Consider the following 26810-nt stretch of genomic DNA (forward strand, 5'->3'; position numbering starts at 1 on the left):
GAAGAGGTTGCGCTGGCACGGCGAGCACCTTCTCTTCAAACATATGATCGGCGGGGGTGCCGGGTGTCGGACCCCAGCCGATCTGATATTGCTGACCTATCCTGAGGATAGGTCATCAATAAATATAACTTGGACAACCCCTTTAAGTGATTAAAGGCAACAAATAAGCTGGCCTGGAGTAATGTTGTGGTTGATGCTAACCCTAGTGGTCTAGGGTAGTCAAATGGCACTGAATACCAATATTCCTAGTGACATAGGGCAAAGCAGAGGTTAAAGGTTTTTTTGAGGATTACTATGTTTTGCTCATGTAATTGGTTACCTGATATATATCTTCCCCATGGCTTTTCTTTTTAAACTGGACTATCGTCATGTAAACAATTCTGATTCACATCCCATATGTAGCTCATCCCGTTGCTATATACAACCAAACCCATGATGCTCTTCTCCTTTCTCTGCCACAGCTCCAGCACTGCCCCTAACAACACCCAGCTAGTTTATACCTCCTGTCACTGTCCTATTGTTGCTTTGACACACTCATGGACATAACATCAGTGGAAGTAAGAAATGGCTGCATGGAGATGGCCATGTGACCACATCCCACAATGGAAGATAGGAGCCATAAAGATAAAAGGAACAAATTTCAAAAGTATAGTTACCATCCTAAACGATTGCTTTAAAAGACATTGGTGCAAACTGGAAAAACCCATTCATGGTAATACCCCTTGGTGAACTAGTTTAAAAATAGGGTTATTGGCAACTTCCTTGATATCATAGGGGTTGCTTCTAGGGCATTGAAGAGATTGCTGACCAATTCTCTGGTACTCCAAGATAATGTCTGAACTAGTGAAAGGGTAAATTTCTGGTGTCCAATGGGTTACTCTTCACCCTAAGGTCCTTCTGAGTTTTCTCCTGTGCCCGGTTTCTCTGACAGTAAGCTGAATGTGATATGCACCTTCCTCCGACTCTCCGATCAGGTCAGTGTAGGCTACCACCTGGTATTGGGGGAGACTTAGTGAACAATTGATGCCTATACTGATGCCTTATCAGCAGGGCTTGACTGACAACTTAAAGTAGCCCTGCAAAAAATACTAAAAGTGGCCCCAGTTTGTAGTTGGGTCCAAATTGATGGAAGGCAAGACAAGCAATACCATATTGTGGCACATTATACCACCCCAACAGAGTCAAATACTACAGTCCATCACAATAATGCCAGCAGCATAAAATATATCCCCAAAAACGTCCACTGGTCAGCTGTGAGGAGGGCCCAGGCAGCCCCAAGGCATCGGCCCACTGGGAAACTTCCCTATAAGGTCAATGGCAAGTCTGCCCCAGTTTATCAGGCTATTAGAAGGTGTGAAGAATCCCATGAACTGAACTGGCCCTTTTAGATTTTCTGGTGCTTTTCTTTAGATTCTCTCCTAGTGAATCCCCGGGGTAGGAATCTGACAAGGCAACATCTGGGATGAAGGAATATTATTACATACTATTATGTGAGCTGTTTTTTTAATTTGTTATTATGTTGGCAGTGTAACCAAGATAACTTTATACAATATGTGTCAACACTGATAAAAAAGAAAAGGTTACTCATGGATGGGACATACTAAAACATTTAATGTGAAAATGGCTTACTGTAGCTTTTTGGGGAGCTTAATGTGGCTTAACGTACAAAAAACAACTTAGATGTTAACTAGAGTTGAGCGAACACCTGGATGTTCGGGTTCGAGAAGTTCGGCCGAACATCCCGGAAATGTTCGGGTTCGGGATCCGAACCCGATCCGAACTTCGTCCCGAACCCGAACCCCATTGAAGTCAATGGGGACCCGAACTTTTCGGCACTAAAAAGGCTGTAAAACAGCCCAGGAAAGAGCTAGAGGGCTGCAAAAGGCAGCAACATGTAGGTAAATCCCCTGCAAACAAATGTGGATAGGGAAATGAATTAAAATAAAAATTAAATAAATAAAAATTAACCAAAATCAATTGGAGAGAGGTTCCATAGCAGAGAATCTGGCTTCCCGTCACCCACCACTGGAACAGTCCATTCTCAGATATTTAGGCCCCGGCACCCAGGCAGAGGAGAGAGGTCCCGTAACAGAGAATCTGTCTTCATGTCAGCAGAGAATTAGTCTGCATGTCATAGCAGAGAATGAGGCTTCACGTCAGCCACCACTGCAACAGTCCATTGGCATATATTTAGGCCCAGCACCCAGGCAGAGGAGGGAGGTCCCGTAACAGAGAATCTGTCTTCATGTCAGCAGAGAATTAGTCTGCATGTCATAGCAGAGAATGAGGCTTCACGTCAGCCACCACTGCAACAGTCCATTGGCATATATTTAGGCCCAGCACACACACAGGCAGAGGAGAGAGGTCCCGTAACAGAGAATCTGGCTTCATGTCAGCAGAGAATCAGTCTGCATGTCATAGCAGAGAATGAGGCTTCACGTCAGCCACCACTGCAACAGTCCATTGGCATATATTTAGGCCCAGCACACACACAGGCAGAGGAGAGAGGTCCCGTAACAGAGAATCTGGCTTCATGTCAGCAGAGAATCAGTCTGCATGTCATAGCAGAGAATGAGGCTTCACGTCAGCCACCACTGCAACAGTCCATTGGCATATATTTAGGCCCAGCACCCAGGCAGAGGAGGGAGGTCCCGTAACAGAGAATCTGTCTTCATGTCAGCAGAGAATTAGTCTGCATGTCATAGCAGAGAATGAGGCTTCACGTCAGCCACCACTGCAACAGTCCATTGGCATATATTTAGGCCCAGCACACACACAGGCAGAGGAGAGAGGTCCCGTAACAGAGAATCTGGCTTCATGTCAGCAGAGAATCAGTCTGCATGTCATAGCAGAGAATGAGGCTTCACGTCAGCCACCACTGCAACAGTCCATTGGCATATATTTAGGCCCAGCACACACACAGGCAGAGGAGAGAGGTCCCGTAACAGAGAATCTGGCTTCATGTCAGCAGAGAATCAGTCTGCATGTCATAGCAGAGAATGAGGCTTCACGTCAGCCACCACTGCAACAGTCCATTGGCATATATTTAGGCCCAGCACCCAGGCAGAGGAGGGAGGTCCCGTAACAGAGAATCTGTCTTCATGTCAGCAGAGAATTAGTCTGCATGTCATAGCAGAGAATGAGGCTTCACGTCAGCCACCACTGCAACAGTCCATTGGCATATATTTAGGCCCAGCACACACACAGGCAGAGGAGAGAGGTCCCGTAACAGAGAATCTGGCTTCATGTCAGCAGAGAATCAGTCTGCATGTCATAGCAGAGAATGAGGCTTCACGTCAGCCACCACTGCAACAGTCCATTGGCATATATTTAGGCCCAGCACACACACAGGCAGAGGAGAGAGGTCCCGTAACAGAGAATCTGGCTTCATGTCAGCAGAGAATCAGTCTGCATGTCATAGCAGAGAATGAGGCTTCACGTCAGCCACCACTGCAACAGTCCATTGGCATATATTTAGGCCCAGCACCCAGGCAGAGGAGGGAGGTCCCGTAACAGAGAATCTGTCTTCATGTCAGCAGAGAATTAGTCTGCATGTCATAGCAGAGAATGAGGCTTCACGTCAGCCACCACTGCAACAGTCCATTGGCATATATTTAGGCCCAGCACACACACAGGCAGAGGAGAGAGGTCCCGTAACAGAGAATCTGGCTTCATGTCAGCAGAGAATCAGTCTGCATGTCATAGCAGAGAATGAGGCTTCACGTCAGCCACCACTGCAACAGTCCATTGGCATATATTTAGGCCCAGCACCCAGGCAGAGGAGGGAGGTCCCGTAACAGAGAATCTGTCTTCATGTCAGCAGAGAATTAGTCTGCATGTCATAGCAGAGAATGAGGCTTCACGTCAGCCACCACTGCAACAGTCCATTGGCATATATTTAGGCCCAGCACACACACAGGCAGAGGAGAGAGGTCCCGTAACAGAGAATCTGGCTTCATGTCAGCAGAGAATCAGTCTGCATGTCATAGCAGAGAATGAGGCTTCACGTCACCCACCACTGCAACAGTCCATTGGCATATATTTAGGCCTAGCACACAGGCAGAGCAGAGAGGTCCCGTAACAGACAATCTGGCTTCATGTCAGCAGAGAATCAGTCTGCATGTCATAGCAGAGAATGAGGCTTCACGTCACCCACCACTGCAACAGTCCATTGGCATATATTTAGGCCTAGCACACAGGCAGAGCAGAGAGGTCCCGTAACAGACAATCTGGCTTCATGACAGCAGAGAATTAGTCTGCATGTCATAGCAGAGAATGAGGCTTCACGTCAGCCACCACTGCAACAGTCCATTGGCATATATTTAGGCCCAGCACCCAGGCAGAGGAGAGAGGTCCCGTAACAGACAATCTGGCTTCATGTCAGCAGAGAATTAGTCTGCATGTCATAGCAGAGAATCAGGCTTCACGTCAGCCACCACTGCAACAGTCCATTGTCATAAATTTAGGCCCAGCACCCAGGCAGAGGAGAGAGGTCCCGTAACAGACAATCTGGCTTCATGTCAGCAGAGAATTAGTCTGCATGTCATAGCAGAGAATGAGGCTTCACGTCAGCCACCACTGCAACAGTCCATTGGCATATATTTAGGCCTAGCACACAGGCAGAGCAGAGAGGTCCCGTAACAGACAATCTGGCTTCATGACAGCAGAGAATCAGTCTGCATGTCATAGCAGAGAATCAGGCTTCACGTCAGCCACCACTGCAACAGTCCATTGTCATAAATTTAGGCCCAGCACCCAGGCAGAGGAGAGAGGTCCCGTAACAGAGAATCTGGCTTCATGTCAGCAGAGAATCAGTCTTCATATCATAGCAGAGAATCAGGCTTCACGTCACCCACCACTGTAAGAGTCAATTTTCATAAATTTAGGCACAGAACCCAGGCAGAGGAGAAAGGTCCCGTAACAGACAATCTGGCTTCATGTCAGCAGAGAATCAGTCTTCATATCATAGCCTAGAATCAGGCTTCACGTCACCCACCACTGTAAGAGTCAATTTTCATAAATTTAGGCCCAGAACACAGGCAGAGGAGAAAGGTCCCGTAACAGACAATCTGGCTTCATGTCAGCAGAGAATCAGTCTTCATATCATAGCAGAGAATCAGGCTTCACGTCACCCACCACTGCAACAGTCAATTGTCATAAATTTAGGCCCAGCACCCAGGCAGAGGAGAGAGCTCCCGTAACAGAGGATCTGGCTTCATGTCAGCAGAGAATCAGTCTGCATGTCATAGCAGAGAATGAGGCTTCACGTCACCCACCACTGCAACAGTCCATTGGCATATATTTAGGCCTAGCACACAGGCAGAGCAGAGAGGTCCCGTAACAGACAATCTGGCTTCATGTCAGCAGAGAATCAGTCTGCATGTCATAGCAGAGAATGAGGCTTCACGTCACCCACCACTGCAACAGTCCATTGGCATATATTTAGGCCTAGCACACAGGCAGAGCAGAGAGGTCCCGTAACAGACAATCTGGCTTCATGACAGCAGAGAATCAGTCTGCATGTCATAGCAGAGAATGAGGCTTCACGTCACCCACCACTGCAACAGTCCATTGGCATATATTTAGGCCTAGCACACAGGCAGAGCAGAGAGGTCCCGTAACAGACAATCTGGCTTCATGTCAGCAGAGAATCAGTCTGCATGTCATAGCAGAGAATGAGGCTTCACGTCACCCACCACTGCAACAGTCCATTGGCATATATTTAGGCCTAGCACACAGGCAGAGCAGAGAGGTCCCGTAACAGACAATCTGGCTTCATGACAGCAGAGAATCAGTCTGCATGTCATAGCAGAGAATGAGGCTTCACGTCACCCACCACTGCAACAGTCCATTGGCATATATTTAGGCCTAGCACACAGGCAGAGCAGAGAGGTCCCGTAACAGACAATCTGGCTTCATGTCAGCAGAGAATCAGTCTGCATGTCATAGCAGAGAATGAGGCTTCACGTCACCCACCACTGCAACAGTCCATTGGCATATATTTAGGCCTAGCACACAGGCAGAGCAGAGAGGTCCCGTAACAGACGATCTGGCTTCATGTCAGCAGAGAATCAGTCTGCATGTCATAGCAGAGAATCAGGCTTCACGTCAGCCACCACTGCAACAGTCCATGGTCATAAATTTAGGCCCAGCACCCAGGCAGAGGAGAGAGGTCCCGTAACAGACAATCTGGCTTCATGTCAGCAGAGAATTAGTCTGCATGTCATAGCAGAGAATCAGGCTTCATGTCAGCCACCACTGCAACAGTCCATTGGCATATATTTAGGCCTAGCACACAGGCAGAGGAGAGGTTCATTCAACTTTGGGTAGCATCGCAATATAATGGTAAAATGAAAATAAAAATAGGATTGAATGAGGAAGTGCCCTGGAGTCCAATAATATATGGTTATGGGGAGGTAGTTAATGTCTAATCTGGACAAGGGACGGACAGGTCCTGTGGGATCCATGCCTGGTTCATTTTTATGAACGTCAGCTTGTCCACATTGGCTGTAGACAGGCGGCTGCGTTTGTCTGTAATGACGCCCCCTGCCGTGCTGAATACACGTTCAGACAAAACGCTGGCTGCCGGGCAGGCCAGCACCTCCAAGGCATAAAAGGCTAGCTCTGGCCACGTGGACAATTTAGAGACCCAGAAGTTGAATGGGGCCGAACCATCAGTCAGTACGTGGAGGGGTGTGCACACGTACTGTTCCACCATGTTAGTGAAATGTTGCCTCCTGCTAACACGTTGCGTATCAGGTGGTGGTGCAGTTAGCTGTGGCGTGTTGACAAAAGTTTTCCACATCTCTGCCATGCTAACCCTGCCCTCAGAGGAGCTGGCCGTGACACAGCTGCCTTGGCGACCTCTTGCTCCTCCTCTGCCTTGGCCTTGGGCTTCCACTTGTTCCCCTGTGACATTTGGGAATGCTCTCAGTAGCGCGTCTACCAACGTGCGCTTGTACTCGCGCATCTTCCTATCACGCTCCAGTGCAGGAAGTAAGGTGGGCACATTGTCTTTGTAGCGTGGATCCAGCAGGGTGGCAACCCAGTAGTCCGCACAGGTTAAAATGTGGGCAACTCTGCTGTCGTTGCGCAGGCACTGCAGCATGTAGTCGCTCATGTGTGCCAGGCTGCCCAGGGGTAAGGACAAGCTGTCCTCTGTGGGAGGCGTATCGTCATCGTCCTGCCTTTCCCCCCAGCCACGCACCAGTGATGGACCCGAGCTGCGTTGGGTGCCACCCCGCTGTGACCATGCTTCATCCTCATCCTCCTCCACCTCCTCCTCATCCTCGTCCTCCTCGTCCTCCAGTAGTGGGCCCTGGCTGGCCACATTTGTACCTGGCCTCTGCTGTTGCAAAAAACCTCCCTCTGAGTCACTTCGAAGAGACTGGCCTGAAAGTGCTAAAAATGACCCCTCTTCCTCATCCTCCTCCTCCTCCTCCTGGGCCACCTCCTGTTCCATCATCGCCCTAAGTGTTTTCTCAAGGAGACATAGAAGTGGTATTGTAACGCTGATAACGGTGTCATCGCCACTGGCCATGTTGGTGGAGTACTCGAAACAGCGCAACAGGGCACACAGGTCTCGCATGGAGGCCCAGTCATTGGTGGTGAAGTGGTGCTGTTCTGTAGTGCGACTGACCCGTGCGTGCTGCAGCTGAAACTCCACTATGGCCTGCTGCTGCTCGCACAGTCTGTCCAGCATGTGCAAGGTGGAGTTCCACCTGGTGGGCACGTCGCATATGAGGCGGTGAGCGGGAAGGCCGAAGTTACGCTGTAGCGCAGACAGGCGAGCAGCGGCAGGATGTGAACGCCGGAAGCGCGAACAGACGGCCCGCACTTTATGCAGCAGCTCTGACATGTCGGGGTAGTTGTGAATGAACTTCTGCACCACCAAATTCAGCACATGCGCCAAGCAAGGGATGTGCGTCAAATTGGCTAGTCCCAGAGCTGCAACGAGATTTCGCCCATTATCACACACCACCAGGCCGGGCTTGAGGCTCACCGGCAGCAACCACTCGTCGGTCTGTTGTTCAATACCCCGCCACAACTCCTGTGCGGTGTGGGGCCTGTCCCCCAAACATATGAGTTTCAGAATGGCCTGCTGACGTTTACCCCGGGCTGTGCTGAAGTTGGTGGTGAAGGTGTGTGGCTGACTGGATGAGCAGGTGGAAGAAGAGGAGGAGGAAGCCGAGAAGGAGGAGGTGGCAACAGGAGGCAAAGAATGTTGCCCTGCGATCCTTGGCGGCGGCAGGACGTGCGCCAAACAGCTCTCCGCCTGGGGCCCAGCTGCCACTACATTTACCCAGTGTGCAGTTAGGGAGATATAGCGTCCCTGGCCGTGCTTACTGGTCCACGTATCTGTGGTTAGGTGGACCTTGCTACAGATGGCGTTGCGCAGTGCACACTTGATTTTATGGGATACTTGGTTGTGCAGGGAAGGCACGGCTCTCTTGGAGAAGTAGTGCCGGCTGGGAACAACATACTGTGGGACAGCAAGCGACATGAGCTGTTTGAAGCTGTCTGTGTCCACCAGCCTAAATGACAGCATTTCATAGGCCAGTAGTTTAGAAATGCTGGCATTCAGGGCCAGGGATCGAGGGTGGCTAGGTGGGAATTTACGCTTTCTATCAAATGTTTGTGAGATGGAGAGCTGAACGCTGGCGTGTGACATGGTTGAGACGCTTGGTGACGGAGGTGGTGGTGGTGGTGTTGGTGGTACATCCCCTGTTTGCTGGGCGGCAGGTGCCAACGTTCCTCCAGAGGCGGAGGAAGAGGCCGAGGCGGCAGCAGCAGAATAGGCCGAGGCGGCAGCAGCAGAAGAGGTAGCAGGGGGAGCCTGAGTGACTTCCTTGGTTTTAAGGTGTTTACTCCACTGCAGTTCATGCTTTGCATGCAGGTGCCTGGTCATGCAGGTTGTGCTCAGGTTCAGAACGTTAATGCCTCGCTTCAGGCTCTGATGGCACAGCGTGCAAACCACTCGGGTCTTGTCGTCAGCACATTGTTTGAAGAAGTGCCATGCCAGGGAACTCCTTGAAGCTGCCTTTGGGGTGCTCGGTCCCAGATGGCGGCGGTCAGTAGCAGGCGGAGTCTCTTGGCGGCGGGTGTTCTGCTTTTGCCCACTGCTCCCTCTTTTGCTACGCTGTTGGCTCGGTCTCACCACTGCCTCTTCCTCCGAACTGTGAAAGTCAGTGGCACGACCTTCATTCCATGTGGGGTCTAGGACCTCATCGTCCCCTGCATCGTCTTCCACCCAGTCTTGATCCCTGACCTCCTGTTCAGTCTGCACACTGCAGAAAGACGCAGCAGTTGGCACCTGTGTTTCGTCATCATCAGAGACATGCTGAGGTGGTATTCCCATGTCCTCATCATCAGGAAACATAAGTGGTTGTGCGTCAGTGCATTCTATGTCTTTCACCGCTGGGGAAGGGCTAGGTGGATGCCCTTGGGAAACCCTGCCAGCGGAGTCTTCAAACAGCATAAGAGACTGCTGCATAACTTGAGGCTGAGACAGTTTCCCTGGTATGCATGGGGGTGATGTGACAGACTGATGGGGTTGGTTTTCAGGCGCCATCTGTGCGCTTTCTGCAGAAGACTGGGTGGGAGATAATGTGAACGTGCTGGATCCACTGTCGGCCACCCAATTGACTAATGCCTGTACCTGCTCAGGCCTTACCATCCTTAGAACGGCATTGGGCCCCACCATATATCGCTGTAAATTCTGGCGGCTACTGGGACCTGAGGTAGTTGGTACACTAGGACGTGTGGATGTGGCAGAACGGCCACGTCCTCTCCCAGCACCAGAGGGTCCACTAACACCACCACGACCATGTCCACGTCCGCGTCCCTTACTAGATGTTTTTCTCATTGTTATGGTTCACCACAACAACAAATATATTATTTGGCCCAATGTATTGTATTCAAATTCAGCGGGATATAAATTTGAGGCCTAGTATTTAGGCGCTGGGTGACCGGTATGGATTTAGTGACAGAATTAGACTTGGAAATGCACAGAAGCGTGTGTGTGAAGTTATTCTGAATGACCCTATGTGCACCTTCAATATTATATACCCTTTTAGGGATAGATTTCAAATAGCTCTGATATAGCAGAAACCACTAAATTATGAAATTGCTAAATTGGGAATTGTACTTCAACCCAGAACAAAAAATGTGCTTTGACGGACACTAAATATCTTGCCCAGCAACAACAGTACAGCGGTGGGTAACGAGAGATTTAGAGGGATTTAAATTTGAGGCCTAGTATTTAGGCGCTGGGTCACCGGTATGGATTTAGTGACAGAATTAGACTTGGAAATGCACAGAAGCGTGTGTGTGAAGTTATTCTGAATGACCCTATGTGCACCTTCAATATTATATACCCTTTTAGGGATAGATTTCAAATAGCTCTGATATAGCAGAAACCACTAAATTATGAAATTGCTAAATTGGGAATTGTACTTCAACCCAGAACAAAAAATGTGCTTTGACGGACACTAAATATCTTGCCCAGCAACAACAGTACACCGGTGGGTAACGAGAGATTTAGAGGGAATTAAATTTGAGGCCTAGTATTTAGGCGCTGGGTCACCGGTATGGATTTAGTGACAGAATTAGACTTGGAAATACACAGTAGCGGGTGTGTGTGAAGTTATTCTGAATGACCCTATGTGCACCTTCAATATTATATACCCTTTTTGGGATAGATTTCAAATAGCTCTGATATAGCAGGAACCACTAAATTATGAAATTGCTAAATTGGGAATTGTACTTCAACCCAGAACAAAAAATGTGCTTTGACGGGCACTAAATAACTTTCCCAGCTACAACAGGACAACGGTAACGAGAGATTTAGAGGGATTTAAATTTGAGGCCTAGTATTTAGGCGCTGGGTGACAGGTATGGGTTTAGTGACAGAATTAGACTTGGAAATACACAGTAGCGGGTGTGTGTGAAGTTATTCTGAATGACCCTATGTGCACCTTCAATATTATATACCCTTTTTGGGATAGATTTCAAATAGCTCTGATATAGCAGAAACCACTAAATTATGAAATTGCTAAATTGGGAATTGTACTTCAACCCAGAACAAAAAATGTGCTTTGACGGACACTAAATATCTTGCCCAGCAACAACAGTACAGCGGTGGGTAACGAGAGATTTAGAGGGAATTAAATTTGAGGCCTAGTATTTAGGCGCTGGGTCACCGGTATGGATTTAGTGACAGAATTAGACTTGGAAATACACAGTAGCGGGTGTGTGTGAAGTTACTCTGAATGACCCTATGTGCACCTTCAATATTATATACCCTTTTTGGGATAGATTTCAAAGAGCTCTGATATAGCAGGAACCACTAAATTATGAAATTGCTAAATTGAGAATTGTATTTCAACCCAGAACAAGAAATGTGCTTGAACGGACACTAAATAACTCGCCCAGCTACAGCACTAGGGACAGATTTAGCTGGATATAAATTTGAGGCCTAGTATTTAGGCGCTGGGTGACAGGTATGGGTTTAGTGACAGAATTAGACTTGGAAATACACAGTAGCGGGTGTGTGTGAAGTTATTCTGAATGACCCTATGTGCACCTTCAATATTATATACCCTTTTAGGGATAGATTTCAAATAGCTCTGATATAGCAGAAACCACTAAATTATGAAATTGCTAAATTGGGAATTGTACTTCAACCCAGAACAAAAAATGTGCTTTGACGGACACTAAATATCTTGCCCAGCAACAACAGTACAGCGGTGGGTAACGAGAGATTTAGAGGGAATTAAATTTGAGGCCTAGTATTTAGGCGCTGGGTCACCGGTATGGATTTAGTGACAGAATTAGACTTGGAAATCCACAGTAGCGGGTGTGTGTGAAGTTATTCTGAATGACCCTATGTGCACCTTCAATATTATATACCCTTTTTGGGATAGATTTCAAATAGCTCTGATATAGCAGGAACCACTAAATTATGAAATTGCTAAATTGGGAATTGTACTTCAACCCAGAACAAAAAATGTGCTTTGACGGGCACTAAATAACTTTCCCAGCTACAACAGGACAACGGTAACGAGAGATTTAGAGGGATTTAAATTTGAGGCCTAGTATTTAGGCGCTGGGTGACAGGTATGGGTTTAGTGACAGAATTAGACTTGGAAATACACAGTAGCGGGTGTGTGTGAAGTTATTCTGAATGACCCTATGTGCACCTTCAATATTATATACCCTTTTTGGGATAGATTTCAAATAGCTCTGATATAGCAGAAACCACTAAATTATGAAATTGCTAAATTGGGAATTGTACTTCAACCCAGAACAAAAAATGTGCTTTGACGGACACTAAATATCTTGCCCAGCAACAACAGTACAGCGGTGGGTAACGAGAGATTTAGAGGGAATTAAATTTGAGGCCTAGTATTTAGGCGCTGGGTCACCGGTATGGATTTAGTGACAGAATTAGACTTGGAAATACACAGTAGCGGGTGTGTGTGAAGTTACTCTGAATGACCCTATGTGCACCTTCAATATTATATACCCTTTTTGGGATAGATTTCAAAGAGCTCTGATATAGCAGGAACCACTAAATTATGAAATTGCTAAATTGGGAATTGTATTTCAACCCAGAACAAGAAATGTGCTTGAACGGACACTAAATAACTCGCCCAGCTACAGCACTAGGGACAGATTTAGCTGGATATAAATTTGAGGCCTAGTATTTAGGCGCTGGGTGACCGGTATGGATTTAGTGACAGAATTAGACTGGGATATGGCCAAAAAATGAACAGACTATTGCTGGTTAAATGCACTTGGTGTGACAGCTTCACCCTGATGTAGGCTTTAGCCAAAAAACAACCACACCATTGAGGGTTAAATGCACTTGGTGACAGGCGCAGCTTGCCCCTGATTTTGTATATGGCCAAAAAATGAACAGACTATTGCTGGTTAAATGCACTTGGTGTGACAGCTTCACCCTGATGTAGGCTTTAGCCAAAAAACAACCACACCATTGAGGGTTAAATGCACTTGGTGACAGGCGCAGCTTGCCCCTGATTTTGTATATGGCCAAAAAATGAACAGACTATTGCTGGTTAAATGCACTTGGTGTGACAGCTTCACCCTGATGTAGGCTTTAGCCAAAAAACAACCACACCATTGAGGGTTAAATGCACTTGGTGACAGGCGCAGCTTGCCCCTGATTTTGTATATGGCCAAAAAATGAACAGACTATTGCTGGTTAAATGCACTTGGTGTGACAGCTTCACCCTGATGTAGGCTTTAGCCAAAAAACAACCACACCATTGAGGGTTAAATGCACTTGGTCGCAGCTTGTGCTGGCGCACCACAAGACACAAAATGGCCGCCGATCACCCCAGAAAAATGAGACTGACAAACGGTCTGTGCAGCCTAAAAACAGTGAGCAATTGAGGATCAGCAGCTCAATGATCCACAGCTGCAGATCGATCAGTTAATCAAGTCCTTTGGAGGAGTTAATCTGCCTAATCTCGCCCTACTGTCGCAGCCGCAACCTCTCCCTACGCTAATCAGAGCAGAGTGACGGGCGGCGCTATGTGACTCCAGCTTAAATAGAGGCTGGGTCACATGGTGCTCTGGCCAATCACAGCCATGCCAATAGTAGGCATGGCTGTGATGGCCTCTTGGGGCAAGTAGTATGACGCTTGTTGATTGGCTGCTTTGCAGCCTTTCAAAAAGCGCCAAGAAAGCGTCACAAAAGCGCGAAGAAAGCGACGAACACCGAACCCGAACCCGGACTTTTACGAAAATGTCCGGGTTCGGGTCCGTGTCACGGACACCCCAAAATTCGGTACGAACCCGAACTATACAGTTCGAGTTCGCTCATCCCTAATGTTAACCAATTTCACCCAAACTTCCCATCCTACTAGATTCTCTCTATGCCAACATATTCTGAAGATTTAGGGTCATTTGATAAAACATACCAAATGTTATTCACATTAAACTATTTTATTCCTTTTCGAAAACATTTAGCTTAATGTAAAAAGAGCTTAATGTACCATAATATGCCTAAACCTCAATCAATTGCCTTGGAACTTTGCACAACCTAAGATCTCAGCTTCCCAAACCTATCCTGGAAGTTTCATGGATTTTGGCTACCTACAAGGCAAATGTGTGACATTAAGCTTGTTTTTTGGGGAGCTTAATGTGGTTTAACGTACAAAAAACAACTTAGATGTTAACCGATTTCCCCCAAACGTCCTATACTACAAAACTCTTTCTATGCCAACATATTCTGAAGATTTTGGGTCATTTGAGAAAACATACCAAAAGTTATTCACATTAAACTATTTTATTCCCATCCTAAAACATTTAATGTGAACAGCTTAATGTAAAAAGAGCTTAATGTACCATAATGTAAATAAACCTCAATTAATTGCCTTCAAAATTTTCACAACCTAAGTTCTCTTATTGAGTGACATTAGGCTCGCATAGCCCCTACTACCTTTTGTGCAGCAGCTATTAGAAATGTAAAGGATTATTCACAAAGCTAGCCGCAGGATCAACCATAGCTCCTGCTCAGGTCTTAGTCTATCTTGGATGTGGTGACGCATTGCGGATCCCAGCATGCATCTGTGGTTGCTGAGCCTCCAATGAGTCCCTGCACCTTGTGAGGAGGAGTAGGCTACCTCCAGGTACAACTTCATTTAATTTATCGACTGAATCAATATGCTCCTATTTGGAGACTTATATAAATAGAGCTAGGACCACACTTTACAGGGGTGCCTTGACGATGGCAGTGTGTATTCTACATATTTTTGGCCAAAGGTTTGTGCAACTAAAACCTCAGCTTTTAATGTATACTGTTAGACAGGGTAATTTGTTTTGTTGCAGGCCAGCTGGCAGGTGTGCTGGGGATTTTTTGTGTTTTCTATTGTTGTAAGCCTTCCCATGTGCACCCTGCTACCAAGGCTGGTTATAAATGTATATGGTTACCATCTTTTTCCAGGTCTTAGTTCAGTCTCTCTCCAGGTTTGGCCTGTGGCTGGGAATGCTTAAGTGTAGGAAAAGTTTGACTAGGACCGAAGCCTACAGGGGGCCTCACATGCTGATTGAGGAGGAGGACCAGAGAACCTTGATGTCTACTGAAGGTACATGGTACTGAAATGGACCTCAGGAGCAAGTCTGGTGTTTCTCCTACTGAAGATCTCGTGCCCATCACTATTCAGCTGTTTCTCTAATAATCAGTGTCAGCCTGTGCTCCTATACATCTGAGTTGTTTTTTGTACATTAAGCCACATTAATCTCCCCAAAAAACAAGCTTAATGTCACTCATTTGCCTTGTAGGTAGCCGAAATCTATGAAACTTCCAAGATAGGTTTGGGAAGCTGGGAACTTATGTTGTGCAAAGTTTCAAGGCAATTGTTTGAGGTTTAGACACATCATGGCACATTAAGCTACATTAAGCCATTTTCACATTAAATGTTTTAGGATGTCCCTCATGGATGCTTCTTTGATAACTTTGCAGTTTCTACTGATGCATTATACAAATCCTGTGTGATCATTCCATCATGTTTTATTTAATTACCTGTGACCCTTTTTGTGCAAAATATGACTGCAGGACCAGAGCACACACAGGATTTGTTTGCAGTCTGGATCTGTATATACAAAACAGTAGGAACCTTTTAATTTAGACTATTTGAAGAGTTGTTTCATATTGGATACAGAGTAGCAAAAAAAGAAATGCTAACACTCCTAGAATTTCCATTAAAGGGGTTCTTCAGCCATGTGAAGTTTTCTATAGACCCCCCAGCGTGGTCAGACCCATGGTGGAAATTCCTGACCCCAGCCACTGGTTTCCATCTCCATTGCTGCCCTGCTGGCTCTGCAGGTCCAAGGTGTTCCCGAATCGGCATCCTGTTTGACGCAGGTTTTGTGACTGCCGCAGCAAATGACTGGCTGCAGTTGTGATGTGGCAGCCATGCCATGTCATGAGACTCAGTGACATGTGACAAGACGCACAGGTAACACATCACTTCTACAGCCAGTCATTGGCTTCAGCAGTCATGTGACCTGCATCAAACAGGATGTTAATGTGGGGAGACCAGGGTCCTGAACAACTGGCAGAACAGTGATGGAGCTGGAACCCAAAGGCGGGGATCAGGTATTACCACCAAGAGTCTGAGAACTCTACATGGGTAAAGAACCCCTTTAACGGAAACTCTATGAATGTTTGCAATTCTTTTACTTGTATTGCTCCTCTACATCCAATATGAAGCATTTCTTCAAATAGTCGTAATTAAAATGTTGCTAATGTTTTGTGTATACAGCTCCTTTTCCAGACTACAAACAAATCCTGTGTGTGCTCTGGGTCCTCTGCCTTGTCTGCTCTGTCAGTTAAGTATGATTACCACTGCAGGTCCAGCCATATTGGGGGTCTGTAGAAAAGGTCCCCAGGGATTAACAACCTCTTTAATTTTGCCTAAGGGAACAAACAAGACCCAAAAATAATATTGAAGTGAACAGGAGCTGTTAAAAGCTGTTCGTATACACTTCCCCTTCAGACTAGAGAAGCTCACAGAATAACGATTTCAGGGCTCTACTCCTATGCTATAAACTAAAGCTGAAATTATATCAACTTAATTGCTGTAGTGGGTTTTATCACTAGAATAGGTGCCTGTTGGGACCTATTCTACGGAACCTTCTGTCACACAGCCTTAATAATTGTAACATTAGCAGAAGAGCCATTGATTGCAGATCAGTTTAAGATTTCCAGGGCTCAGTAGTTTTACCAGGTTGTACCCTGAAGACAGACAATCTTATGTACGAAGATCACATTTATGCCATGGCTATCTCAGAAAATACATAGACAGCATGACCTTTTTGAAGACAAATAACCAAACCCTTTTCAAGGTTAAGCTTAATAACTTACATATACAGCCATGTAAGAAAATGAATTTAGCTTACTCAATCTGACAACTGTGGTTGAGCACATTTGCTCTTCATTACATTTTGTATGTGTGCTGTTTTATCGGTATATCAGTCCATATACCAGTTACAGAAGGCACTGAAATATATACTGTATGTGACAGTAAGCCGAAGATTATAGCAAAGTGTGGAAGGGGAATAACTGTTTCACCTTGTTTTCTGCACTGGCCATTTGAGCATTGATTGTACATAGATTGCATTTCATTGCCAGGTCACAATCCTTATATATCTGCTGTGTCTCTGCTACATGCCCCTGCATTTCTAGTAATCCTGCAAGCTTCAGGGTTAACCTTCCTGTATCTACAATTAAAAAAGACCTTTCATAGATTTTTTTTTAGTTCAATTAAATACCTTTCTTTGCCGGGTACCCCCCTGCTGATGCTGTCACCCTGCCTGTTTTTTTTTTTAAATATTGCTTGTACACCCTGCTGTGCCCCCCTGCTGTTTTACCACCCAGTATGTTAATACTGAGCATTGGTACAGGGAGGAGGAGATGCCAGGGTTTCTCAATGGGCGTCTTCTCCCTGTCTGTGACGCTCTCCGCTGTGATTGGATCGCAGCACAGCCAGAGAGAAGGAGACGCCCATTGAGAACCCCTGGTGTCTCCTCCTCCCTGTACCGATGCTCAGTATTAACATACTGGGCGGGAAAACAGCAGGGAGGTGCAGTGGGGTGTAGAAGAGATATAAAACAAAAACAAAAAACAGGCAGGGTGGCAGCATCAGCACCCGGCAAAGAAAGGTATTTAATTGAACAAAAAAATAATCTATGAAAGGTCCTCTTTAAATGTGAGGGCTCATTCACAGGACCATATGGTCAACATGCCCATCGCCATCTGCAATGCACAGGTACGTGTGAATCCCATATTGTGGTGCAGACCCATTGACTTGAATGGGTCCGCGACCCGCAAAATGTGGGAAAAGATAGAACATGTACTATATTCTGTGGTGCGGAAGCACGGACCCAAAAGCCCACTGTAGCACTTCATAGTGTTTCCACGGGCTTCCGGGTTATAATAGAATATAAAGGAATTTTAGGACGGAATGCAAAACGGAATTCCATTTTGCCCCATCCTAATACATTTTTATGGGCACAAATAACGGTTCTGTTTTGTTCCATTATGTATGACGGAAAAAAATTCCTGATTGTTATTAAGAGAGAACACACAGTAAAGTTCCTAGAAAAATGTAGGCACCTTGAGGTTGTCCCGGGTTAGAAAAGTATTGTTGCTGTCTTTCAAAAAATAGTCCCACGCTTATCCACAGATTGCATGTGGGATTAAAGCTCAGTCTGTTTACTTCAATTGAGCTGAGCTCTATCAAGGTGCCTTAGGTTTTTGTCACTAAAAATCTGTTCCATTTATCTGAATGGGGATCCAAACATTTCCTGCAACAAAATCTACCACTTGTGAAGGCACCCTTACCAGGTAAAGCATTTGTCTAATTCCGAGAAATGCATCTATTTGTTTTTATGTAAATAAGGTTTTCGGTGCACCTTGGGCAGGGTTGCTCCATTTAATGCATCATTTCTTCTCCATACTACCACCCAGTGCCTCATTATCTTGTTTGATCGACAGCTCCTGAGATTTCAAAACTAGTAGCAATGATACAGGGGAAGCCAGGTGCACCAAATGGAGCAGCCCCACCAACAGTGCACCAAAAACCATATTTGCATAACAATTAAAAGAAACATTTCTTAGGATTAGAGGACCGGATTTTCACAAGAAAGGTATGGTTATGCTTTGGAGCACCTATCCTACATGGCAGTATGCCTACTTTGAACCTGATTTTGGAGGCAACAGACTTCATTTAATGAAATAACTGTGCCCTATATACAGTATATTTCACCAACTGGTCACGTAAACAGTCTTAAACTACATGCAAAACAAAAATATAGATATAAGGTTTTATTTATCCCTTGGTATAGATATTTGCCCGAATGGTAGCTGGAAATATTAAAAAACCTATGTTAAATCACAGGAGAGCAGTAAAGCATGTTGCATATTTTGGGGGATGGTGTTGCTTAAAAAAATTATTCTGATGAAATCATAGAGTTTGTCTAGTTTAAAAATCCTCTTTTCAAATGCCTTTTAAAAGAATTCTGACGTTTGCTCTGGAGGCCCTGATATGTGCATTGTATTGCATAGACAGATTTTTAAAGGAGTCGTCCAGTCTACAGATATTGAAAACTTATCCCCAGGACAGGTCGTCAATATAATATAAGATTGGTGGGGGTCTGACACCTGACACCTACAGTACCTCGGAACCAGAAAATATTAATTGTACAGATTGCAAGCAGAAGGCTTGAATGGGATCTGAACTGCAGTGCCCCAACACAGGCACTACACAATGTAGGTCTGCTGCCAGCACCACACACTGCATAGTTCCTGGTATGGCAGCTTCCCAAAACAGCTTATCAGTGGTGGTGACAGATGTTACACCCCTGCTGAGCTGAAATTGATGAGATAACCTATGCAGAGGATAGGTCATCAATATCTAAATCCTGGGAAACATCTTTCATTTTAGTTGGGAACTGTATAATCCTTAATTTGCTCTGTAGTGGCACTGCAGGTAAGATGAACAGAGGCTATTGGGTTTTACAGTGCTAAGTGATAATTTATTAAAATAGTGAATTCTAAAGAAATTAAAGGTTCAGCTCTGAACCCAGACATACCCACATTTTTCACCCAGACAACCCCCCTAATATGAGCATCGGAGCTCTGAGCGCTGAACTTTTTTAGGAGATCTGGTAACGTACCATGCTCTCCATAGGGACTGCTAGGCAAAGGCTTCCACTCAGCAGTGACGTCACTGGCACTAATCGGCAGGCTTTAGCGCTGCCATAGCCTATAAAATGGCTAGGGTAGCGCTAAAGCCCACCCATCAGAGTGGAAACCTCTGCCTAGCAGTGTAAAAACATAAAGTAAAATTTCCTGCACAGGGCAAGGGAGAGCATTGAAGCATGTAATGCTCCGTTGCTAATATCAGGGGGCCTGTCTGGGTGAAAATGGGGGTATGTCCGGGTTCAGCTCTGAACTTGGATAACCCCTTTAATATGATCCATCAATAGATCCATCAAATAGAACTAAAATAACTATATGAGCCCAATCCATGTGATTATTGTCCTCCATGTATTTACGAGATAAGGCTCAATTTTACATATTTAGCCCATAACTGGATCTTGCATATAACAAGTGTCATAGATCTTTCCAACACAGACGCAAAATGGATATTTTTATCATCTGTTTTAATACAGAGCCATGTGGAATGTTCTTTGCTACTCTGCCAAAAACTCTAGTAATTATAGTTCTTAGGGTAATTGTGATATAACACATCTTAGTATTCCACTGTAGAGGGAAGATAAGCAGATGGTTGTTTAACACAAAATGGGTAGTACCGGCTTGCACTATCCTGACAGATTTTGGCATCACTTACTGTCTATTTATCCTAGCCACATTTAGTTAATAGATGTATGTGGGTGATGCAACTAAATTATATAAGTAACATTTTAGTATTAAATTCAAAGTAGCAAGCATTAGAATTAGACATTGCTCCAGTGCCTTTGATAATTGTATGTTATGTACTGTATGAGAGGCATTTTATGTGTACAGTGTTGTAGAATAACACTATACAAATGAGGGATAATAAATACATACAACGTAATACATTTACACACTGTGGATATCAGCTTTTCCCCACCTTAAAGGTACTGTAGCACCAAATGGGAAGCCAAGCTCATCTCACTCTTCATTTTCCCAAGTGTCATTTACCGCTACATTTCTGACTGTGAATATAGACAGGAAGGCACAATGGGGGAAATTTATATTAAAGCATTGTCAGGAAGTAGAATATTGATGACTTATCTTCAAGAAAGGTCATTAGCATCTGATCTATAAGGGTCAGATTTCCGACACCCTCGTCAATCAGCTGTTTAAAGAGGCCACAGTGCTTCAGTGAGTGCTGCGGCCTCTTCCTACACCAGTGACATCACATTCATCAGTCGCATGGCCTATGTGCAGCTCAGTCCCATAAATTGAATGGGTCTGAGCTGTAATACCAAGCAGAGCCACTATACAATGTACAGAGTCATGCTTGGCAAGCGTTGAGGAGGTTGCTGTGCTCACCAGAGCATTGTGGCCTCTTCCGATCGGGTTTGGAACCCATTCTGGCACAGCAACAATATCTCACATTTATTTTTTCCTTCTAAATAAAATGAATACAGGAAACAGTACCCATCTTTAGTATTTTCCTTTTCTAACAGTTTGTTCTTGACATGTTTTAACTGATGCTGGATTTTCGAAAGTCCAAAAATAGAATTTGCATAAAGATGGGCATGTAGAATCTTCTTAATCTTCTACAAGGAGATGAGAAAAGATTAAACCTTTTAGGCTAGTTTCACACTAGCTTTAAAAATCTGCCGGCAGGTTGTTCTAGCAAAAGAATATCCTGCTGGAGTTCATCATATACGGCATAGTTGGAAAGAGCCGGAACCCCACCAGGCCCCATTGACTATAATGGGACCTAGCTTGGATCTGGCCTGTTTCTGGCATTAGTGCCAGAATTTGGCCGGACAAAAACTGGTGCTTACAACAGTTTTTGTCCTGCAGAATCCTGCCACTAATGCAGGAAACAAGCCAGATCAAGTCAATGGGCTCCGGTGGGGAAAAGCAGTATCCAGCTATGCCGTCTTTGATCACCTCATACTCATAATTATGCATAAAATTATTTAAAAAACTGTTACAGATCAGCCAGTATAGCATGGGATCCCAAAAAAGGGGCCCAAACAATAGATGACAAAGAATAAAAGAGAAACTCAGGAAATCTCAGGAGAACTCAGGAAAACTAACTCTTTGGGGCCACACACACAGGCTAGGTACTGTTATGAAGCCTTTTCTGATACTATATGTATTACTCTTCCTCCACTCCTCTATTATCCTGACCAAGCCTACCAACTAATATTAGTCATAATAATCTCAAATTAATCTGACAAACTGAAGTTAATACTGTATCTTAGCCACTGTGTCCAGTAGTGATCACAGCAGACTATTACCACACAGTTAAAGAAACATTGACAATTGTTTTCAACGTTATGCCATATACATATACCATTGGTCAACTGGTCATATACAATAAAAGGGAATGTGTCATCAAGAAAGGACCTATTGTATAAATCAAGATTTTATGTTAAACTTTTTTTTTGTAAATTGTGCTGATTTAAAAAACAAAAACAAACATGTCACTATATATATTTTTACAGGTTTTTTTTTAAATCCTAACATTTGCACAGTAGTCACTAAGGCTACTTTCACACTTGCGTTCGATCGGATCCGTTCCTGAACGGATCCGCTCATATTAATGCAGACGGTGGCTCCGTTCAGAACGGATCCGTTTGCATTACCATGAACAAAAAAAAAAATTTTATTTTTTTTTTTGTTCATGATAGTGCAAACGGATCCGTTTTGACTTTACATTGAAAGTCAATAGGGGACGGATCCGTTTGAAAATTGAGCCATACTGTGTCAACTTCAAACGGATCCGTCCCCATTGACTTACATTGTAAGTCTGGACGGATCCGTTTGCCTCCGCACAGCCAGGCGGACACCCGAACGCTGCAAGCAGCGTTCAGGTGTCCGCCTGCTGAGCGGAGCGGAGGACAAACGGTGCCAGACTGATGCATTCTGAGCGGATCCGTATCCACTCAGAATGCATTAGGGCTGGACGGATCCGTTCGGGGACGCTTGTGAGAGCCTTCAAACGGAACTCACAAGCGGAGCCCCGAACGCAAGTGTTAAAGTAGCCTAAGCCTAATAATTTGTTAATTTTAGCAGTCATCTTATTATCATCACAGATAAACTTACAATGAAAGATAAATATTTGTATAGGTTAACATAAAATCCACCTTTTATAATAGCTCATGGTCACAGTTTATCTACTCGACCTCCCTCCATTAATGACCTCTGCATAGGTCACAGAACATGTATCGTCCCATAGATGTCAAGATGTTCCTTCCAGACCCATGTGGCTGCTGTAAGGCATATCTCTAAATACTGGAAAGATGACTAGCCATTTAATGCTGCATAGAAAATCAAACAAAATATAAACTGATTAGGAAAAAATATGTATTACTATCTGGTTTTAATTGGCAGGAAAGACATGAAGGTGACTCATTCCCTTTAAGTTAATCACAGCAGTCCCTTTATAAATATGTAAACCACAGTGGCAGCAATACAAATGTGTCACAACAGCATTTTCACAGTTCCCAGTGTAATAATTCCAACAAGTGTCCCTATTACACATGAGCAAATCAATTTGCATGAGTCGTTCTGTACATCAATCAGACTTCTTGAGCAATGAGGGGCTAGCCCTGCTGCTCAAGAGGCTCCCTCCATCAATCATTTGGGAGGGGATCCTCTTGAGCAGTAGGGATACCCCCTCCCTGCTCAAGAAGTCTATTTGATAAAGGAATGGATTTGTACAAATAAATTTGCTCATCTGTAGTTCCTATCAAAGTCACAGCTACAAGAATCCTATAAAAAAAGCCAGTTTATATTATAGATAAAAATACAGAAGTTCCCATAAGTGTCCGTACTTGATTGCCAGCCTCAGTAGTATGCATAGATGTGTCCACCACAGCAGTGCCCATGCGACTATGCTAGGCATAATAGTGCCCTTATAATTGTGTTAATCACAATGCAACTGTACTAATAGTGTTAACCAATAATAAGACATTTGACAACAGCAGCCATTTTTATATAACTATTTTATGATGTTCTTTGTAAAGAGGAAATCTATGAGGGATCTCTTCATTGTGTCCTAACACAACAGGGCAATACTGGGACTTTGAGACTCTACTGCTTAATCCAGAATGATTTTGGAGAAGCAGTGTTGGAAGTCAGAAAATGCATGACCTCACCATAATGGTAGAAGAAAAAATAATAATATAGTAATATAAAAATGGGGAAAATATATTCTTAATTAAATAGAATGTGTCACCTATCATTTTTTTTCTGCTTGCCAGTTAAAACCAGTGACATACACTGACATACAAAAGGGTAACAATGTTTAGAACGTTTGACTTTCAGGCTCCAAATCTCACCATCCACTACAGCTTCGAAAGTGAGACTATCATCGTCTGTGAAGGTTCTCCTTTATCCAGGTCATGGTATATCTGTAAAGAATAAATCAAGGCAATTGGACTTACTGTAGATTTCTTGAAAATGTTTCACTCATTCTTGAGAAAACTCGTTGGAAGAACGAGTGAAACCTTTTCAAGAAATCTACAGTAAGTCCAGTTGCCTTGATTTATTCTTTACAGATATGAGAATATCATCGTTTTATAGACAATCATCTTGGCTATCTCATACATAAATTGGATTTGCAACTATTTAGCATATGATTAATTATGGCGATTTTTGTCATGTAACTGCACTGCAACTGTTTTGCTCCTAAAAGTCTAAATTTTAATTTTTATTATTTTGTTAGTGTTTTGTAAATCCACCTTTGGCTTTCAACACTGCCTGAATCCTTCTGGGCACACTCTCGATCAGATTCAAGCATGTCTCAAAAGAAATCTGTTCCCAGGTCTCTTCCTCACATTTCCAATATTGGTGCATACTAATCGACTTACTTGGGTACGAATACAGCTTTTTCTTCAACTCTACCCACAAGAGTTTGATTGGGTCTGGGGACTGTGGAGGCCAATCCAGCCCCTCTACTTCATTGTCATTGAACTATTTCTTCACCAATCTCGACGTATGATTTAAGTTGTTTTCCTGCTGGAACAATATGTCATCCTTTTCATACCTATAGTACTCGAGTGTACAAAGTAACTCATCTTGTATGATACTAATATATAGCTCAGCATTGAGACCATCATCGATCCTGGTCAAATATGAAATGCCTTTGGCTGTGAAACAACCCCATATCAGGCTTCCTACTTCGAACTTGACAGTTCCTTCAATTTCTCGATCCATTAGTCCCCTTTTACCTTGTTTCTTACAGACCCCTTTGCACCCAGTCTATTGACTTTCATCTCATAGCTCCAAATCCCCCGTTTCCAATCTTCTTTTGTCTGTTGTTTGTACTTTTTTGCAAACTCAAGCCAACGCTTCTTATGATGATATTGAAATCATCGCTTCTTCACCTTTTTACGGGCCAACATTTTCTTGGCCGAGATACCTCTATTAATGAGTTGGATGATGCTGTTTCTCTTTTATTTGGAAATATTCTTCATGGCTGCTCCTGGATTTGAACCAGTGACCTTTCACTTGGGAATCAACCTAATAACACAATGCGCTATTAGGTAATGTGAGATCAGGTTGTAATTTGTAGTCTACAAGAAGAAAAAGATTGTTCCACCACCAGGAGCAAAACAGTGACAATACGGTTACATGACAAGAATCTGCATAGCTAATCATATGGTAACTAGTTGCAAGTCCCATTTATGTATGAGATAGCCAAGATGATTGTCTATAAAATGATAGTAGTCTCACGTTCAAAGCTATAGTGGATGGTGAGATATGGAGCCTGAAAGTCAGAAGTTCGAAACCTTGTTACCCTTTTGCTTGTCAGTCTATATCCCTTTTTTCTAATCTGTTTTTATTTTCTGATTGTACATTTTTTTTCTGTCTCCTGAAATGATTAAGGTGCCTGCCATCTCACCTGATCTGTTCTTAACAGCATTTAAAGATATGCTTTACAACTGGACCATAGGTCCAAAGGACAGTAGGGAAATGATTGACCTCTATGGGAGAGTTTTTTAGACATGCTCTGTGCCCTGTGCAGAGGTCATTGTACAAGGGAAGAATAAATAAGCTCTGGCAATCACCTATTGTAAATGGTGGATCCTTGTGTCATCTGTCATTGTAATCCTACCTGTGATGATAATGATGAAAAGTAATCTGTACAGACCAAGTGGCACCTATTAGGCTTAGTGTGCACACTGCCTTTGCATTCATATGTATGGACTACCACATAGAGAAGCTGAGTAAAGTGCTTGGCAATCTCTGGCAGTCTTATAGAGAAGAATGGAACGGCAGCACACATTCTCAACCACCAGATTATTCATATGGGAAGACAAAGGACCTCTATTCTTTGTACATTGTGGATTAGTTAATTGAAAGTGCTCAAACATCAGCTCTCCATTTGGGACGAGGGGAGGGGAGGGGAGGTGATATTTTTCTTTAATTAATCTTTCATTCTATTTATAAATGAATTCTTCCCATATTTCCTCCTTCATTTAAATGTGTGAAGAAAGGTGAATGAATTGTTCTTTCATGAACGAGGTTCATCCGGTGATACCGGAGTTATATAGAACAAAGAATGCATGCTGCCTGAACTTAATGTGATTTCTCAAAACATTGTTGTATATCAATTAAGCGGTGCTTGAATTCTGAATTAAATTCCTGCTTCCTCAATTGTATTTAAATGTGACAGTATTAATATTCATGATTGTTTCCTTTGAATTTATTTGGATAATGAACCTGTTGTCTTTATTTTCTCCAGGGGGCTCAGATGATTTTCAGCGCAGCTAAAGACCTTGGACAGTTGTCTAAATTAAAGGTAATGCTGTTAAATCAGTAGTTAATCACCTGCCACAGTAACGTTAGCCTTTATTATCAGTGATGAGCGGCATAGGCAATATTCGAATTCATGATATTCGCAAACTCGAGAATTCGTGATCTCCAGTCAATATTTACTTGATTGCGAAAATCAGCAATGTAATATATTCGCAACATAAATTCGCTATTAGAATATTCGCGATCAACACTACGGGTAGTCAACTTTCCTATTCGTTTCTAGGGATGTTGCTAAGTGCCAATATTCGCGATAAATTAGCGATTATAATATTCATTATCAACA

At 44.0% G+C, this 26810-nt stretch overlaps 1 protein-coding gene across 3 annotated transcripts in view; it reads left to right on the forward strand.

The window, feature by feature from the left end:
• The window catches only part of UNC13C (unc-13 homolog C), a 908495-nt gene that overhangs the window by 766491 nt on the left and 115194 nt on the right, over positions 1-26810 (forward strand). For all 3 annotated transcript variants that reach the window (XM_044279668.1, XM_044279669.1, XM_044279667.1), the window contains one exon: positions 26454-26510. In XM_044279668.1, coding sequence (XP_044135603.1) covers positions 26454-26510 — 57 coding nt within the window. The remainder of the gene's footprint in view (positions 1-26453; positions 26511-26810) is intronic.

Source organism: Bufo gargarizans, chromosome 2 (genome assembly GCF_014858855.1).
Source record: "Bufo gargarizans isolate SCDJY-AF-19 chromosome 2, ASM1485885v1, whole genome shotgun sequence".
In the NCBI taxonomy this organism is placed as follows: domain Eukaryota; kingdom Metazoa; phylum Chordata; class Amphibia; order Anura; family Bufonidae; genus Bufo; species Bufo gargarizans.